Consider the following 19,754-nt stretch of genomic DNA (forward strand, 5'->3'; position numbering starts at 1 on the left):
AGTTGACAATTCACCAATATTCTATATATAAAATGTATCATTTAATGCTTTTCGTAGACAAATATCTTCCAATTGTTTTTTCAAAAGATGGTTAAATAGAATTTATACTACCATGATTACATAGAAGAGTTACAGAAGACATTTTTACAGCTGGTTAACAACACCTTACAGCTGTTTTAGGCCAATTTTCCAGTTTTCGTTGTTGTTTTTTAGAGTGTTGGTAACGATTTTCACAAAATCTTTAAAAATTCATTTTTTGGTCAAATTTGAAAATTTAAACTGTTCTGAACTTCTCTAAAATTGAATAATATGTGTGTAAAATTTCATTAAAATATTGCAATATTTAAAAAATCAATGGTTCATGCTACCTAAACGCCACAAGTCGACTGATCCATACAATTATAAAATATATTCTTTAACTGTAACTCCACAATACTTAACCCTTCACTGTTAAATAAAAACACAAAAGTTACACATTAATTAATTTTAGCCAATACCTTTCTCTTATTTCATTCAAGTGTTAAATGAAACACTTATAATTAGTCTAATTCAGATCGACTTATTTCAACAAAGCATGGCCATTTTGGAACCATCTAGCAGATGCCCGTTATCTTTCCGCTCAATATACTTAGCGCTGGGATCTTTCATTCTTGGCTAGAAAAACAACAAGAGGGATAAGGACACGTAGAGTCGCAAAATAAAAAATCATCAAAGACTCTGAAGCGGCTGTTTATATGGACAAAGCAGCTGCATATACATTTTTGCGATTTTTAATTATGTAGCAAGATCCGTGTTATTTCACTGTTTTTAAAGTTATAGTAAAATATAGGATATATATACTGGACATTTGCCTAATTTCATACTCTTTTAAAGGTTTCTTTTAGAATGAATTAATATGCATGAAAATATCACAGAATAATTTTGCTAAAAACAACTAAGAAAGATGGTTTTCAAATTAGCCACTAAAGTTGTTAAGCAACAGGGTCCATTTTAACGAAGCACAGAGGCTAAATAATCGAATTTTTAATCGGGGACCCTGTTTTGTTCGAAAATAAAGACTCGGTGGTTTTTCAAAAATACTCGAGCAATACTGAATATTTTTATAAGAAATTTCATACAAGTATATTGAGCCACTGATCTTACCATACCGTATTTTCTCGACTATAAGACGGGGAAATTGGGTCCCGATTTTTACCCCAAAAGTAGGGGACCCGTCTTATAAGCGAGTCGATAAAATATTAAAAAAAGATTCAAGTCAAAATCAGTAAATTTTTACATAGTGTATTCGTCTATCCAGTATATCGTCTGCTGATACAAGTATGGGGCAATTAAGTAAACAACAACACGAAATCTCTTCACCGCGCGTGCTCTGACGTCACACAGTGTACCGTTATATCTGCATTTTTTCTCATGGCGCGTGTCAGTATAATTAGTTTGACAGATATATCAAATCAATAAATTGGAATCTTAATATGATGTAGGTACCTAACTGTCAATTTGATTAAGCAAACAAATGACAATGCGAATATGAATCCTTTATGTTCGTCGCCAATCAAGGGACAATATTGCCTAAAGCATTATTGCTAAACAAACACCTATTCATGCCTCGGCTTTTCGCAGTTATGTTATTGAAGCCATTTATTTTGCCGAAGAACTTCATTGGTGTCTTCAATAAAAAAATAAACTAAAACAAACATATGTTGTTATTGATTAATTATTAAAATTCCGATAAGTAACGACCTGCAAACTTAAACGCGTAACCATGTACTCATTTTTAACCTACCTCCAAATAGAGAGCTCACACGCCATTTTCTTTGAGTAAAACAAAAACAGTTACCGCGAAAGTCGATAATTGTCCGTTGAGCTTGAACATTTTTACACATTAGGAAGAATTTTAGCATTTTAGATTTGCTTAAAAATTGACCCCGTCTTATAAGCGAGTCGAAACAAAAAGCACCAGATTTCATGGGCAAAGTTAGGGGGCCGTCTTATAAGCGAATCGCCTTATAGTCGAGAAAATACGGTAAATCATTGTTTAAAGGACGCTATTGTATATAGGACATAGGCAAAAAAATACGAGAAAAATCAAGCAAAAAAGAACTGAATACCACTAATAGTATAAGGCCTAAAAAAAATAATTATGCCCCAAAATTTGAAAAGTCAGATTTTTAGCGATCTCTGGCCTGTGATGACAACGATAATTTAAATAATTTAGTAGTGTCCGAATCGTCGCATAGTTATACCCCCCAAAACAAAGTTTGGGGGGGTATACTGGAATCGGGTTGTCCGTCTGTCTGTCTGTCCGTCTGTCCGTCCGTTTTTTTTTTGTCCGGGATTCATCTTTGTCGTTATTGAACAAATCTTTTTCAAACTTTCAGATATTAATGGCCATGATGTAAACTTGCGCCTCTGTGAAATTGGTACGGGTCACATGACCCTGACCAGAGTTATCTCCCCTTGATGTGTTAAAGTAGGCAAAATAAGCCCTGTCCAGGATTCATCTTTGTTATTATTCAACAATTCTTTATCAAACTTTCAGAAATTAATGGCCATGTTGTAAACTTTCGCCTCTGTGAATTTGGTACAGGTCACATGACCCTGACTGGAGTTATCTCCCCTTGATGTGTTAAAGTAGGCAAAATAAGCCCTGTCCGGGATTCATCTTTGTTATTATTCAACAAATCTTTATCAAACTTTCAGAAATTAATGGCCATGTTGTAAACTTTCGCCTCTGTGAATTTGGTACAGGTCACATGACCCTGACTGGAGTTATCTCCCCTTGTAGGCAAAATTAGCTTTGTCCGGCCTAACTCCAGGGCAAACAACCTAGACATGGAGGGGTGGGGGGTATTCGTTAGCCTATGGCTTACAGTTCTAGTTACAAACGTTTCCGGTTTGACAAGTTGAAACAATGGCAAAAAGCTTATTGGCTGTGACATTAAACTGTAGGGCTTTCAGTTGACCCGAGCTCCCGCGTTTTGATGCTCAGAAAACGTAAATGACCCGAAATCGACGCATCATACATTTGTAGTATGCGTCAGTTTAGACCCTATATTTCGGTGTGAGAGTTGGTATCATCTGAAAGGAGCCTCAATGCAGGATCTGTACGTTTATTTAACCCGCAAGAGCGAAGTGACAAGTGATTATCGATCTCAAAGTCAAGTCTGGAATCTGATCAGTAACCATGTCAATTAGCAGCACTCAAACTCAATAACGTAATTTTAACTCCGCCCATTATGCAAATTAACAGATACTGTTCTCCTGGGTGAAGAGGTTTTAGTCATGTTTTGGGTTTTAAGAACACTAAACTATACTTCTTTCAATTTTAACTTTATTTTGTTTTGTTTTATGTTACATCATTTTGTAGCAGTCAACAACTCTCTTTTTTTATATCCCCCAGCGAAGGTTACATAAAACTATTATCAATAGTCCTTCACAACATTCTCCCCTCCTTGATAAGACATAGTCTGATCAACATCAAAGTAATACCTATAACTGTCCATAGAACTATTAAATTAAACAAATCAGCATTTCTTCTTACAAATTTTAACTCAGACTTGTCAAAGACATACAAATGATTTAATCACTAAACATATTTTTGAAATTACTTATTCCAAAAAATAAAACAATTTAATCTGCGAATTATTGCCTTAACTTTGATAGATATGAAAATGTTACCTTCCAGAACTTACACAAATTAAAATTAATACAATTCTAAGCACATTCCCAATAAATTGTAAACAATGCAATGTTAACAAATATTTCCACTTCAGTCATAACAATGTCACACACCAAATACAATGAACATTAATACTAACATCATATCAAACATCAATAACATTTCAAATTTGTGTTCAGTATATGGTGTGCATGTAAGGCAAAAATATTTTGTACAGCACAGGGATTATTATGCCCCAGCACAGTGCTGACATTATCTACTTTGACAAAAACAACACTTTCTGTTCCTCTGAACTCTTCATCTGTGTGTTTCCTGTAAATGTATTTTAGGATTAAATTAATAGTTCTGTCAAGCTCAGGGAGTATTATGCCCTTTAATTAACACAAAGCTAGACGATACAAACATTAAGTTAAATTACACATCACACTCTAGAGGACAAAGCTTCACAATTGGTCTCTTCATGTCTTTTCCGTTGACGAACACTCTAGCTGAACGAACATGTCCATCGACTCCTGGGTAAACCTCAACGATACGTCCCAAAGGCCACTGTCCACGCTAAGTGTCTGGAGCTACCACGAGCACTACGTCTCCCACTGCAAGGTCTCGTTTCCCTTGGAACCAGCGTTTCCTTGGTGCAAGACTGGGGAGCCACTCTTTTAGCCACCTTTGCCAGAAGTGTCTCATAAGTTCTTGTACACGTCTCCACCTATTTAACGGATGATAGGCTACAATGTCCACTGATTGCGGAGCAAACTGCCCGCCGACTTGTCCAAACAAGAAGTGATTCGGCGTCAAGGGTGTAACATCTGCAGGATTTGCTGTCTGGTATGTTAACGGCCTTGAGTTTATTAATGATTCTGCTCCTTCAAATGCTGTAGTTAACTCTTCATCTGTTACATCTGCTCCATGAAGTATAGCAAATATTGCTCTCTTTGCTGCCTTTATCATGATTTCATGGACACCACCCCAATGTGGTGCTAATGGGGGATTAAACTGCCAGTCTATTCCTTTGTCCGCTGTTCTTTTTATGATTTCCTTATCATCAAATAACTTCACTAGTTGTTTCAACTCCTTTTCAGCACCAATAAAGTTTTTACCATTGTCACTTAACACTTTGACTGGTAAGCCCCTTCTGCTGACCATCCTATAAAATGCATTAAGAAATGAACTAGTGTCCAACGCATATGCCACTTCCAGATGTACAGCTCTCGATGCTAAACACGTGAATAGGCACAAATACCGCTTTTGCCTACTCTTTCCTCTTCCTTGTTTTGTCAAGAATGGTTCTCCATAGTCTACAGCAACATGCGCAAAAGCTCTTAATGGCATATTCAGTCTTATCTGGGGTAATGGAGCCATTATCTGTTGTGCAGGTTTCGCCTTACGTCTCTTACATTCTGAACACAAGTTTTCAACTTCACGAATAACTTCTCTTGCGTGTATTACCCAATACCTTGTAGACAGTTCCGACAAAGTTAGATTTGTTCCACTATGCCCGTTCTTTTCATGAATGTCTCTTACAATCAGTTTTGTTGTCCATGAATGTCTTGGTAATATGATTGGATTTCTACTTTCAAATGGCATGAAATCAGCATATTTTAACCTTGAACTGCTTCTGATAACACCATCTGTGTCTGACACTGGATTCAATGACAACAAAATACTGTTTTTCTGCAATAACTTTCCATTTACAATGTCTCTATACTCTGGAAACTGTTTCTTCTGTGTTGCCTGTGTTATTTGTCTTTCACTGTCTTGTAATTCATCAAATGCCAGTTCACCTACTTTCCTGTCTTCACTATTTAACAGGCAGTTTTGGATGAATCTCATAACCCATGCATTGACTCGTTTCAACCTTTTCCAACATGAGTATCTAGTTGGATCCAATCGCCAAACATTTTGTTGTTTTGCACTTCTAGTTTCTATATCTTTCATAGTGAAACTGTCCTTGGCATTTACATTAAATGTCTTTTCATCATTTTTTTCATTTGCAGACTTTTTCATCTCTTGTCTTTCTTTCGATTCTGGTACTGATGTTTGAGGCCATTCCGTTTCATTTTCTTTCAAGAATTCTGGTCCTTCCCACCATGTTTTATCGTCAATGAGTTTGGTAATGTTCAGTCCTCTTGAAAGAAGATCAGATGGATTCTGTTTTCCTGGTATGTGACGCCACTGACTCGGTGTTGTGCGTTTCTGAATTTCTCCAACTCTGTTGGCTACAAATGTCTTGAATACACGGCTCTGATTCCGAACCCAAAATACCACATCCATACTATCAGTCCAAAATGTACATTCACTAATGTCTATTTCAAGAGCTTCACAAATGTTTGATGTAAGTTGTGCACTCAACTGAGCTGCCATTAGTTCTAGCCTTGGAATGCTTATAGCAGATATCGGTGCCACTCTACTTTTTGATGCTACTAAAATCACTGAAATTTCACTTTTTTCATGTTGGCATCTAGCATAAACAGCTGCCCCATATGCACTTTGTGAAGCATCAGAAAATGCATGCAGTGTTAGTTTTTCAGTTCTTTCATAACTTGAAATGCATCTTGGAACCTTAATTTGATGAACACAAGCTAGTTCTTCAAACCAATCACCAAATTTTATTCTGGTTTTTTCATGTACTTTTTCGTCCCAATCAACACCTGATATCCAAATGTCCTGCATTAACATTTTAGCTCTAATGGTGTATGGAGTTAACAATCCCAGCGGATCAAATAATGTCGATATTTTCTTGAGATATTCACGCTTTGTCATGCCCTTGTTTTCATCAACTGCTGTGAATTCGAATGAAAATATATCTTCTTCAGGTACCCATGTTACCCCTAGTGTTTTCACCTTGGGAAGTTCATTCTTTTGTAAATCTACCGTCTTTGCTCTATGTTCTACTGGAATCTGTTCTAGTACCGTTTTGGAGTTTGATATCCATTTTCGAGCATTCATTCCTGCCTTTTCCCAAAGGGCTGTAAGTTTTTTATACAATCTAATTGCAACTTTATCATTATCAACCGAGTCCATGCTGTCGTCCATATATGTCGATTTCAACACTGTTTCTGCTGCCAAAGGGTACTCATTTTCATACAGTCTAGCATTATATTGAGACACAAACTGAGCCAGGAATGGAGATGCGTTCACCCCAAAAACAAGTCTGTTAAACTGATAGACATCTGGTTCTAGTTCTGGAGATGGTCGCCATAAAAAGCGATGAAATCTTCTATCTGGAGGTGTGATTCCGACTCGAAGATACATTTCTTGGATATCACATGCTACTGCGATCTTGTCTCTTCTAAATCGCAACAGAACATCGAACAAATTGTTTTGTAAGCTGGGCCCCTGCTCTATCACGTCATTCAAACTTGCTCCTTTACAACTAGCAGACGCGTCGAAGACAATTCTTACCTTTGTTGTATCTTTGTTCATTTTCACAACTGGAAAGTGAGGTAACAGCCAGTTATTTTCTTTAAAACTTTCTTCCTTTTCATCCGTTTCCACCTTTTCTATATAGCCTTTTGTAAGGTAACCTTGAATTGTCTCATTATACATCTTTTCAACAACTGGTTCTTTTCTTAGTTTCTTTTCTGTGCTTTCAAGGCGTCTTTTTGCCATTTCATAATTGTTTAACAATTCATTTCTGTTCTCTTTCCATGGTATTTCTACAACATAGTGATTGTCTTCAAATTTCACTGTTTTCTCTGTGCTCTCATAAATATCTCTATCTTTCATTGACATGACTGATTTCTCTTGCACTCCTTCATTTTCAATTTCCCAGAATTTCTGTAACGTGCTATCCATTTCATCATTGCTGATGTGAAAGGTAAAGAAATTTGTCTGATGCTCATTTGTTGGCCCTACACATGTCCAGCCAAGAGGAGTTAATCGCGCCACTGGAGACCCATTTTCACTCTGTATCTCACGTAGTGATCTGTGTAATTCAACATAGTCAAGTCCAATAAGCAGATCAACCTTTGACCGTTTGCCAATTCTCGGAAAGTTGATTCCCTGAAGATGTGACCATTTCTTTGCATTTCTATTCCAGTCAATAGCTTGCAGCCTTCCTGTTACATTTTTTGTTGTTTGAACAGTCATTTCAATCTCAAAGTTTTTGCTTGTATCAAGCAAAGTAAAGTTAGCTTCCATTGTGTCAAATCTTTCAGTTTTACCATTTATTACATTGACTTCAACTGTTTGTTTTTCACCACTAATTCCAAGTTCAGCAATAACATCTTCATTTATGTATGATTTTGTACTACCATCATCAAGTAATGCATTTATTTTGATTTCTTTCTCATGCACTTTGATTATTACAGGAACTGTTCTTAATGATATGTAGTTTGAATGACTAGATGTAAACACTCTTTCTTGTGTTTGTGCCTTTGGTTCAAATGTTTCAGCCTGAGCATTTAATCCTGCATCTACAGCTCTTCCTACATTGTGCAGTAATCGATTGTGGGTTTTTTCGCATCCATCTATGCCACATTTCCCTTTATATCGACATTCTTTTCCAGTATGACTTGATTGTAAACAACGAAAACATAAACGGTTTTCTTTTGCCTTCTTCCACCTATCTTCTATTGTCATATCTTTAAATCTTTGGCATTCCCAAACTCTATGATCTTTGTAGCAAATTCTACATGCACCTTTCTTCTGATCTGTGTTTCCAAAATAGGATCTAGCTGTCTTTTCAGTTTGTCTGTTAAAATGGTGATTTGTTAACCCATAGATGGTTTCTTCAGCGTTAACAGCATATTCTGCCTCTTGGTTCACAAATGTTCTTAACGTTTCTACTCCTTCTACTAATTCTTGTTCATGAACCTTCCTATTGTAGCGAATAAGCATAGACTGCGGCAACTTTTTCATAAGTCTATAGTACAGTGACCCATCATTCAAATCTTACATATGGTCTACTTCTTTCAAATTTATGACGGCAATGTCCAATAAATCAGCAAAATTTTCTAATCCTTTCACATTTTCATTTTTAAGAGGTGGAAATTTCTCCAGTTCATCCAGAAATCTATTTACAATGCGTTTTGTACCTCCATATTTCCTTTCTAATCGTTCCTTCGCGGCATCATAAGCCGCCGCAGAATGACGGATTTTTGATAGATTTTCTATAGAAGCCAATGCCTCCCCTCCTAGATATTGCCTGAGCTGCAAAAGTTTATATTCGGCACTACAATGCTCTGCGCTGTCTACACATGAGTAATATGCAGCTTTCCATGCGGGGTACTTAATTTTGTTTCCGTAAAAAATTGGTATAGAAACCTTTTTCAATTGTTTCCAAAGATCCTTACCAATTTTACTTTCTTCTTCAGCGCCATGACTTCCTTGACCTGTACTTATCTCTTTCTGCTTCCTGTGGTACTCTTTTGCCCCTTTTTCATAACTACTATCGCACTCTTCCACCTCTTCTGTAACTTTTTTCAACTCTTTTGTGTTCTTTGTAATTTTTAAATGTTCAATCATATTGTCTAGGCTACTTTGGTATTTGTCCATTTCTGCTTCCAATCGGTCTAAACATTCTTTTAGCTCCTCACCACTAGTGTCAGAGTCCGAGTTACACAGATCCAAAAGTCTATTTCTTATTCGGGTATAACCTGCTTTGGTTCTCGACTTCTTCTGTTTTAATGAGGCATATTCTATTTCTGCAGATATCTGTGAACTATCCTCGTGATCAGACATGATGCTGATATAAACTTATATGAACTAATTTTTAAAGATAAATGTTTCACGTGGTCCGAATGTTTCGTCCGAATTACTACACCACTTTTTATTCTTCGTCCGAAAACACAACAACCCTATAAGTCTCTCACAAAACCACGCTCTGCTTCCAATTCTGTTCTCCTGGGTGAAGAGGTTTTAGTCATGTTTTGGGTTTTAAGAACACTAAACTATACTTCTTTCAATTTTAACTTTATTTTGTTTTGTTTTATGTTACATCATTTTGTAGCAGTCAACAACTCTCTTTTTTTATATCCCCCAGCGAAGGTTACATAAAACTATTATCAATAGTCCTTCACAACAGATACCTTCCACTTTTTCGCTAAGTGCGATGTTTTTGAAAAACAATTTTGATATATTAAGATATATTTTGTTCATTTATTTTAAGTTATTTTATTATATCTCCAGTTAATTAAAAAAATATTCTTATAAGTTTTTAATGAGTTAACAGAAAAATAAACATTTTTCGTACCATATGGTCTAAAAAGCGCGGGAAACAGGTGCACGCTAACTTCCTGTCAATTTTAATGAAAGTGAAAGGAGAACTGCGTAGATCGTTGTCAGTTATATAGTTAAGTTCTAAAACAAAACAGTATTGTATGGTTATGGTTATGCCATTTATGAAAAAACTATGTTGCAATATTGGCAATAGGAACATTGAATTTTTTGTTTACTTCCTGTTTACTTCCGGAAAAAAAGATAAACGTGAAAGTGAAACTGAAAGTTAAAGTAAGAAAGATGTCATTGCAACTAAACAATCACTGGTGCATATTGGAATTTGACAAGGATGCAATGGGTTACATAACGAAGATGCATTAACTAAATAATACGTTCGTCAGAGTCAGAACATATTTTTCCAAGTTTTGACTCTGGGAATTTTTTTAACTACCGTAGTCCAGTGAAGTCCAGAAAAGGAAATAAGACAAGGTATTCTATTAAACATTATATTGATTATTTTATGGTGCTTGCGATTTTTAGAGAATGAACAGTGGATCTAATTCAGCAGATCTTTTTAAAACACTGGAAATTGTTCAAAAAAATTAAGTTGTGGAAACTATTTAATGAAGGTACTGTACGTGTACTAGTTTTGCTGTTTTACTGTTAAAAAAAGAAAATGGTATTAATTTTTGATCAGTCAGTCTCTAAGCTTTTTTGATACTGATTCTAGTCTATTTAAACATATTCCAGTCCAATCTATCATTTTACACTGTTCGTTGCCGAGTCAGTAGTTTAGGTTTAAGTGTCCAAGCAGTGAACAGTGTAGGTCTACACTGTTCCCAAAGACCTGTACAATTCTGACAGCGCTCTAAGAGTTAAATGGTTTAGTCATTGATTCTAGTCATTTATCATTCGAAGTATTGATTTATATATGTTTTGTGGAGATTCTTGCCAGTTCTTGTTGTAACAGCATTTTATTTTATAATACTTGTAATGTACATTTATTTGTAATACAACTTGATATTATTACACAGCCTATTTTAAAATAGTTTGTGCAATAATATCATGTTTTATTACTACAAAATGTATGCATTATGAAAGTTTTGTTTAAAACATTTGCCAAAAATAAATTGTCTAAATGTTATTTGATTCACTTTTTCACTGGGTTATATTTGCAACGTGTATAGATTGACTGCTTCCCTGGTGAACATACTGACAATGCTCACAATTGCACATGATGTTGCCACCGCTGGGAGTCGAACCCATGGCTTGCCCTTCAAAAGGATGCATTTTACAACTGAAGTACATGTACAATGGCTGACAAGCTAGCAGTTTTAGCTTATTAGTGGCAAAAAGTTTGAATCTATATATCACATTGAATTCTTTTTAAAATAATTCACCTGAAATAAACATAAATATTGGGTCATCCTGACATTTTAAAACAAGAATTAAAAAAAAAAAATCCTTACCTACCAACCCATCTTTTTTCCAGCATGTTACAGGAAACAGACATATTTTTTTTTAGGCCTAATTATATTGGACGTATTGAAAAAATGTCAAATCGGCAGCTGCCATATTTGTCAAAATCGGCGGCTGCCATATTTGTTTTGACGAATTTTATTGAATCGTGAAAATGGCAAAGGTTATTAAATAGTACAACACATGTACTTAAATGATAAAATATATTGAAATAACAATGGTTCACAGCACATAAATAGTTAGTTGCAATACTGTATAAAGTAATCAATTAACAACAATTTACATCTGTCATCCCGATGTTGCTCTCTGCCAAGCCCTAAAAATATTTGTCGTGGATGCAAATTGCAAGGAACAGTCGTATATTGTTCTGCCTTAAATGTTCTCAACACCTAAGTTAAGTATTTCAAACACATGGTGTAATGGGATGTACAACACTGTCATTGTTACAGTTTGAACTATTGGTAGACAGGCAGTGGCTGGAAGATCTAAAGGGAGTTCTTCACACCTTCACGTATCGACAGTGCACAATGGTGCCACTTCACATGATGCATGTCTTTTTGTTTTAAATACAGAATCATACTACGTAAAAACAATCGTACCATTTGGAAACTTTAGAATAATTAACCGCTTTTAATTGTTGTCGTCTGCTGATGTTAACCGTACCAAATTTTCTACTGCCGTTATAATTAAATCCATCAATCGATATGAATAGCATCTCTTTGAAGGGAAATATTAACAAACATATTATAATGTGAGGGACTGGGACTGCTTCTTGACATGGATTGGCAACAACGATGAACAATAACTTTAACCATACTTACATATTTACCACGATTTCTATAGATATCAATGTGCAAAGTTTCTGACAGTTTTGACAGGTTGCGGAAATATGCATGTAAATAACCATTGAAGAAGGTTTCATGCATATATCACTATAAAATATATTGTCACTTGTGAAAGAGTATATCTTACACTATTCGTATCTCATTGGTAACGTCATAATTCCACTGGATAGTAACTTTTGTATCACATGTATATGTGGCGCCATCTGAACTTGGTCTGTTTACGAAATATTGGTTCGTGAGATTTGCGAAGTAATACAGCAAATCATGTAAGGTTAATTTACACTATGATTATATATGGATGTATTAATATAGCAGAACAAATGTAACTATATTGCTTCATTGTTGGTTAGTTATAACAAATAAAATAAGTAACATTTAAACATATTTTCGTCTTTTTATTCTCGTTCAACAATAATTAACCTTCACAGACTAACGACTAAAAAGGGGTCACTCTAGCGAAATAATATCTTGCATTTCATAAACGGGGTAAACTGAATACTCTTACACTATTTAGGCTTGAAATGGACTTTGGAAAAAAACAACGTCAAAAGCCTAATACTGTATATAAGACCCAGGCTTTTTATTTATAATAATTATGTGGGGAAAAAGTGTGTCCAATACACATTTTCAAATAAAATATTGATCATGTTGTTCAGTGGTAAATCACCAAAATAATCAGTATATATCATAGGCTTTTTACAATTTTTTCTTTCATTTGAAATAATTTTTGAAAACCATTGAGTGAATATGATTATTTTGCTTATTTAGAATGTTTATAATGTAGAAACTATACAGAAAATAATAGCATTGAACACATTTCGACCATTTGTTTTTACATATGTGTCATCACAAATGTAATCATCAACTTAGAATTTTAAGAATGAGTCCATTTTTTGCATTCACCAACACCATAGTGATGATGCCATGCGTAACACACTCTATTTTAATCGCCCGGATTCTGAGTGTAAACAGCAAAATTTCAGTCAATCGGACGTTTTCTATTAATAGATTCTCTTGGAGTCGGCAAAACATGGTGATTGCCTATAGCCTATGAAAAATAGCCTTGCAAACACAATTAAAATTAGGAATCCTGACAACACCTGACTTGATACAAGAGTCCAGCTTTTCATACTTTTTGTATGATGATAAAATGAATTGTTTTACAGCATATTATGTACTTAAATCTTCAATGCATTAAAATTCATATATGGCTGCGATGATGAAATTTTGCCATACCAGTATTCAAAAAATAAATTATGTCCAATAATTAAACTCATAAAGATTCCTTATAGAAGAAAAATATTTAAACCATTGTAGCTCATTAATTTATAACATATCTTCCTAGTCCCTGTGATACTGAAAGGAAAATATGTCTTATTTCATTTGAAATGTTTTCTAATGTTCATGTGATGTTTACATTTTGGTCCTTTTTAAGTTTAATACCCTCGATACATAGGTATAATCCTAAGTGAGTGTTAACAATTAAATGTGGAGATGTCAATATACCACTCTCCTCAGCTCCATCTCCACTCGCACAATATTGCCTCCCCAACACCTTCCCAGTATACCAGTAGTCCCAATAAAAATTAAATCATACTGACCTTTAAAGTACTTGCATTATAAAATATACAATTGTGAAATATGTGCATCTTATGCACCAGTCAATTGTAACCACGGCCCCCCAGGTCCTTGGGTATACCGGGGATAGCCGGGGAAAAGGGCCATGCTTTTACTTTCCAGGTGGCCCCGCAGGGCCGGGTGACAGCGGTGGTTTTGTCATAGCGCCAAATTAAGCCGAGATTGTGGCTTATATAGAGTCCCTGGGGTGCGGGGGCATTTGGCCGGGGTTTAACCATCAGTTCGTCCCCGCAGGGCGGGGATTTTACCCGGGGTTGGCTGGACCGAAAGTCAAAGTCCCGGCTATTCCCCGGACCTGAGGGGGTCGTGGTTACAAATGACTGGTGCATAATATTAACTGTTTAAGATTATAATATGATTCATAGCTTTTTTTCAATATTTGATGATTGACTTGTTCACATTGAAACTATTTCTTCATTAAAATATTTGTCCATTATGAAATTAAGTACCTGGATGCATTAAGTGTTAATAGTATATTGCAGAAAATTTAAATTTGCTGAAAAATAACTCATTTTTGTATCAAAACAGAGTGCTTAACTTTACAAAATTAACAAAAAAAATCAATAAGCGGCAAAACAGCATATCGATGGTCAGTCCTCAATAGTTAAGTATGCTTAATGAAGCGTTTTGATTGGTCAATGATGATATTAGGAAAATGATATATGTTTAGTTTTGCACTCGATTTGCAGCGATTGAATCATAGGTCAGATTTATCATTATCAAACCTCCGATAAATGAGAATGATCATTCGCTGAATACGTCAAAGGTGAGAAACCATGATATTTTGCGATGGTTTTAATGAAAATGAATGTTCCAATGATAATTTTGTTTAAAATTTTGATTAGGTAGTTAATACTTTTTAATAAATTTCCAATTTTTTCGGCAAATGATAGAAATCTGGAATAAGGCAACAGCCCAGTATATACGAGGGCCATTTAAAAAAATACATAGACTATTAGTTTGGCATTCTCAAATTGTAAGATAAATAAAAACGCAGTGAATATAACGCAGAACTACATGTACTTATTTAATACACGAGATTTCATCAAAATCCGATCAGTATGAACACAGCTGCTGTAAGACAACATATACACATGTACATACCATGGGGCACAGTAATATCATCACAGGACACAAAGTGTATCAAATCTTTTCAAAGTATACACCATTGCAATCAATACAATGCCTGTGTCGTCGCAACCATTCCGCAAAAACTTCCCTGACTACCACTCCGGCTTTAATTTAGCAACAATAGCTCTTGTTGCATACTTCAGTTCGTCCGTGCTATCAAATCGGCATCCGCGCAACATAGCTTTAACAGTAGGAAACACCTTAAAGTCCATTGGAGCTAAATCTGGGCTGTAAGGTGCATGCTCCACTCTCCCTAGTCCCAAGATGTCCAGCTCGAGGGTAGTAGATTCTGCACAGTGGGCGTTGTCCTGATGAAGCAGAAGATCTCCGATTGTCCCTGATCGTTTCTTCGATATCGCGTGGAGCAGGTCACGCCGTTTAACCTGAAAAATGATGAATGGCTTCCGGACCATTGTTTTTAACGGAGGCGGCGATGATTTCCGTTTCCATGCCAATGATTGTTGTTTGGTTTCTGGATCAAAATGGTACAGCCAAGTCTTATCAGTCTTGTTGATGAAGTCGTCTCCTTCCCTGGTTTGGCGCCTTAGAAATGACCTTGACAGATGCACGCGCTTCTCCTTTTCTTCTTCAGACAATAACCGTGGTATCCATCTTGCCGAAACTCTTCGCATATTCAGATGTTTAGTTAAAATTGTTTGTACAGTACCAACGCTAACACCCACTTACTGTGATATTTCCACAACGTTTTGTCGTCTGTCATTTTCAATGGCGTCACTGACGTTGCTTATCAAGTTTTCTGTTGTCTTCTTTCTTTCTTCCGCGTCCCTAATCGTTTCTACGGATGTTCTTCCATCAGAAAATCGCTTGTGCCGTTTGTACACAAGTGCACAACAAACTTTTTAGGCTTTTTATTGGCTTCTTCCAGCATATTCCTTGTTTGTGAAGGCGTTTTTCCGATTGCCACGCAAAATTTTATCATGGCGCGTTGCTCCGTTACTTCATTGAAATTTAGGTTGAAAACCCAATAGTCTATTTCGATAAACAATATCTCAACAACGGTTGCAAGTATTAGATCACAATTTTGTAAGGAAGATGACATAACGTCAATATGCACATATACGAATTTTCGTGACGTTATCCGGCCATTTTCGAAAAATACAGACCTCTGAAATCTAGCCATTTTTGATAAAGGACATATTGGTGGCGTGCGCCGTACTATCCGATCGGTGGTTACTATAGCGACCTTATATACAAAAGTATTGAATATATTTCTACAAAAGAATATATTGCAATTTCAATATGCATTTGAAAGTATTTCAGCTTGGCTAAGATCGGACGTTGAGGAAACTTTAATTCGACAGTGTCAACCTATTTTTTGAATGGCCCTCGTACATTTTCTGAAAAACGATGGATAAAAATATTTCTTAATAATAACAACTCTCTTATAACTTTACTTGAAGATTTATCGTCAAAACCCTTGTTGATGCGTGAAAAAACTTCCAAATCAGAATATAATATGATTTAGCCTAAGGGTTTAAATGAAAAATCAAATCAAATTGTGTTTTCAGTTTGGCTGGTTGCTGCTAATACAAGTTCATTTTGTCAGAAATATTCATCACTTTCTATGAAAATGTTTTATATACACGTTGTGCTAAAAAGTAAGCATTTCAGAATTTACTGGCATATTCTGAATAATTGTTTATTTATTTGATTCAGTGCCAAGACACAAAAATAATTGACTGATTTGAATTTAACTGATCTAAAATGAAAGTTCAAATCTTATTTCACAAGATTTCAAAGCTTAATTCACAGGATTTAAAACAAACAAATACAAGTGCCAAACAGGAAAAAAATTGACTTATTTAAAATAAAACTGATTAAAGTAAAATATCAAAGCTTAATTCCCCTAATTGAAACAAATATTACTGATAAAAACATAGGTCAAAAAGGACCAGTCTGATACCTAAGCTGAATCGACTGACACCACTGAATTTATCCGTGATAACGTAAGGTACCAGTATAGATATTTAGTGTCCGTGGTAACCAATGCCAGAGATGAATGAGTAACTACGATTGAGAAAGCTGTGAAAAATATTTTCTGCACCAATAAACTATCACTATAACAGCTTTACCATTTGAACATCATTAAATATATATTCGTAATGCTTACAAAATTATGCTGTTATCTAACAATTTTACAAAAGCTTTACCGTTAGTTACTCAACTCGTGAGTACCCTCATTTGAACATCAATGAATATATATATATATATATATTAATAATCAATAAAACCAATTTAGCCATGTCTTTTCAGCTGTTTCAGAGAATATTTGCTTGTGAAGTAGAAAAAATATGGAATCTAAGTAAATGTTTTATATATATGAATTATGTTTAAACAGCTGAAATAACTTGGCTCGCACAGAATACATTCATAATCCTAGATGTATTAACATTTAGCAAAACAATGTAAAGGACGCATAGGACGGCGTCAATCACCTATGGTATCAAATAATTTTAGTAAGGTTTGACACATGGTAACCAAACATGGTATATAGGAAGAGTTTATGAAGACCTTCCATTGTATTGTGTTTTGGGCATCATGGTCAAGGTCAAGGTCACTGTTATAGAAGAAAAAAAAAAGATTTGTTAGCACTGAATAACCTTAGTTATGGTTGACATATTGTGACACAAATTGCAATGACAGCTGTTGTATATACTTTTGTATAACTGAAATAATCCATTACTTTTGATTAAGACATTATGGTTTTATTTGATCCAGTGTGTTGTGTGCAAAGTGCTCAAGGTGAGCTATTGTGATCGGTCTATGTCCGGCGTCTGTCGTCCGGCGTCTGTTGTCCGGCGTTCGGTGTCAACAATTGGTTATAATCATCTTCTTCTCCTAAACGGCTTGGACAATTTTGATAAAACTTCATGGGAATGATCCTTGGTTGGTGCTTTTCCAAAATTGTTCAAAGAAATGAATTCCATGCAGAACTCTTGTTGCCATGGCAACCTAAAGGAAAAATTACAAAACTTTTTTTGGCAAATACAATGAGTCCTAGTGCTTAAATATTTGGTGTGTAACATTGTCTATTGGTTAACATAGTCACTTCTAAGGTAATTGTTGTTCTTTTTTTAGGTTCATAGATTAAAATAATTATTATACACTTTATATTTAGAAGAAATTTCATTTTAACTTAATGATAAAATTAATGATCAGACTTTTCCATTGAACTTCATGTAGATTATTGTAAACTTCATGTAGATTATTCTAAGCTACAATCTTATCTTCTGTGTGGATAGTGAATAAGCCTTATATAGAAAAAATTGATAAGTATAATTTGAAGGATGGTGATGTTGTCCTAGATGGAAGAAGCAATAATAGATTTTGAATGTGTTCTGCTCTTTGATTTTTAGAGCTTAATTAAGGCAGTTTTTTTTATTTTATTGGATGGTGCACTGTTTGTTGTTTGTGTATCTATACTAAAAGTTCTTTCATTGTGCAAGCAATATAACATAGTTTTGTCAGTGTGCAGGCAATTGAACGAAGTCCGGTCAGTTGTTTGTGTATCTATACTAAAAGTTATTTCAGTGTGCAAGCAATTTAACATAGTGTTGTCAATGTGCAGGCAATTGAACGAAGTCCTGTCAGTGTGCAGGCAACTGAAAAAAAGTCCTGTCAGTGTGCAGGTATCTGTACCAAGTGTTGTCAGTGTGCAGTCAGTTATCAAGTCCTGTCAGTGTGCAGGCAACTGAACAAAGTCCTGTCAGTGTGCAGGTATGAGAATCAAATTATGTCAGTGTGCAGTCAATCATCAAGTCCTGTCAGTGTGCAGGCAACTGAACAAAATCCTATCAGTGTGCAGTCAATCGACAAGTCCTGTCAGTGTGCAGGAAACTGTGACAAGTCCTGTCAGTGTGCAGGCAACTGTGACAAGTCCTGTCAGTGATTGTCCAGGCAACATGTTTGACCAGTATTTTTTTCAATATTCTTTGAGAACAAATATCAAGCTATATTGATTACAAAGGTTAAACTCTTTTACTCAGGTGAGCGATTTAGGGCCATCATGGCCATCTTGTTTTTACCAGAGCACCTATTTTTCCACCAGAGCACCTACTTTTTCACCAGAGCACCTACCGGTATTTATTTTTTTCACCAGAGCACCTATTTTTTACCAGAGCACCTATTTTTTTCACCAGAGCACCTGTTATTTTCACCAGAGCACCTATTTTTTTCACCAGAGCACCTATTCGTTTCACCAGAGCACCTATTTTTTCACCAGAGTAACTATTTTTTCACCAGAGCATTTATTATTTTCACCAGAGCACCTATTTTTTTGCACAAGAGCACCTATTTTTTATCAGAGCACCTATTTTTTTAACCGAGTAAGAAATGGGCCCCGGAACCAGTGAATCTTGTGAAAAAATACTTAATTTAAAATAATGATATTCATTCTGTCATTTCAGGGGCTCCATATGAATCTTCTGACCAGACCATTACTTTGTTTGTAACAGATTCTGTTCGCATAAAAGGTGAGAACAGGTGCTTAAATTATCACTCTATGAGGAAATATGTGTACCTTCAGAGGTTATCATATATATAAATCAATAAAAAATCAAATGTAATCAAATGCTGAAAATAGAGATTAGCAATTGCTGGAAAGGGATGCATGTCAGTGGGGTTAACAACTGTGGGAATAAAAAATGAGAATAACCAATGCTTGAAAGAGATTAGCTTGGTTAACATCTGCAGGAATAAACAAGTGCGATTAGCAAACATTGAAATTAGACAAGTGAGGTTTACAACTGCTGAAAATAAGTACTGGTAAGTGGGATTAGCAGCTGCTGTATAAAAAGAAGTGT

The 19,754-nt window shown here is 35.3% G+C and overlaps 1 protein-coding gene across 2 annotated transcripts in view; it reads left to right on the plus strand.

Annotated features, from left to right (window-relative positions):
- Positions 1 to 19,754, plus strand: part of LOC128233552 (transcription factor CP2-like) — a 79,793-nt gene that overhangs the window by 6,698 nt on the left and 53,341 nt on the right. For both annotated transcript variants that reach the window (XM_052947274.1, XM_052947273.1), the window contains exon 2: positions 19,359 to 19,424. In XM_052947274.1, coding sequence (XP_052803234.1) covers positions 19,359 to 19,424 — 66 coding nt within the window. The remainder of the gene's footprint in view (positions 1 to 19,358; positions 19,425 to 19,754) is intronic.

This window comes from Mya arenaria, chromosome 5, assembly GCF_026914265.1.
Source record: "Mya arenaria isolate MELC-2E11 chromosome 5, ASM2691426v1".
Taxonomy (NCBI): Eukaryota; Metazoa; Mollusca; class Bivalvia; order Myida; family Myidae; genus Mya; species Mya arenaria.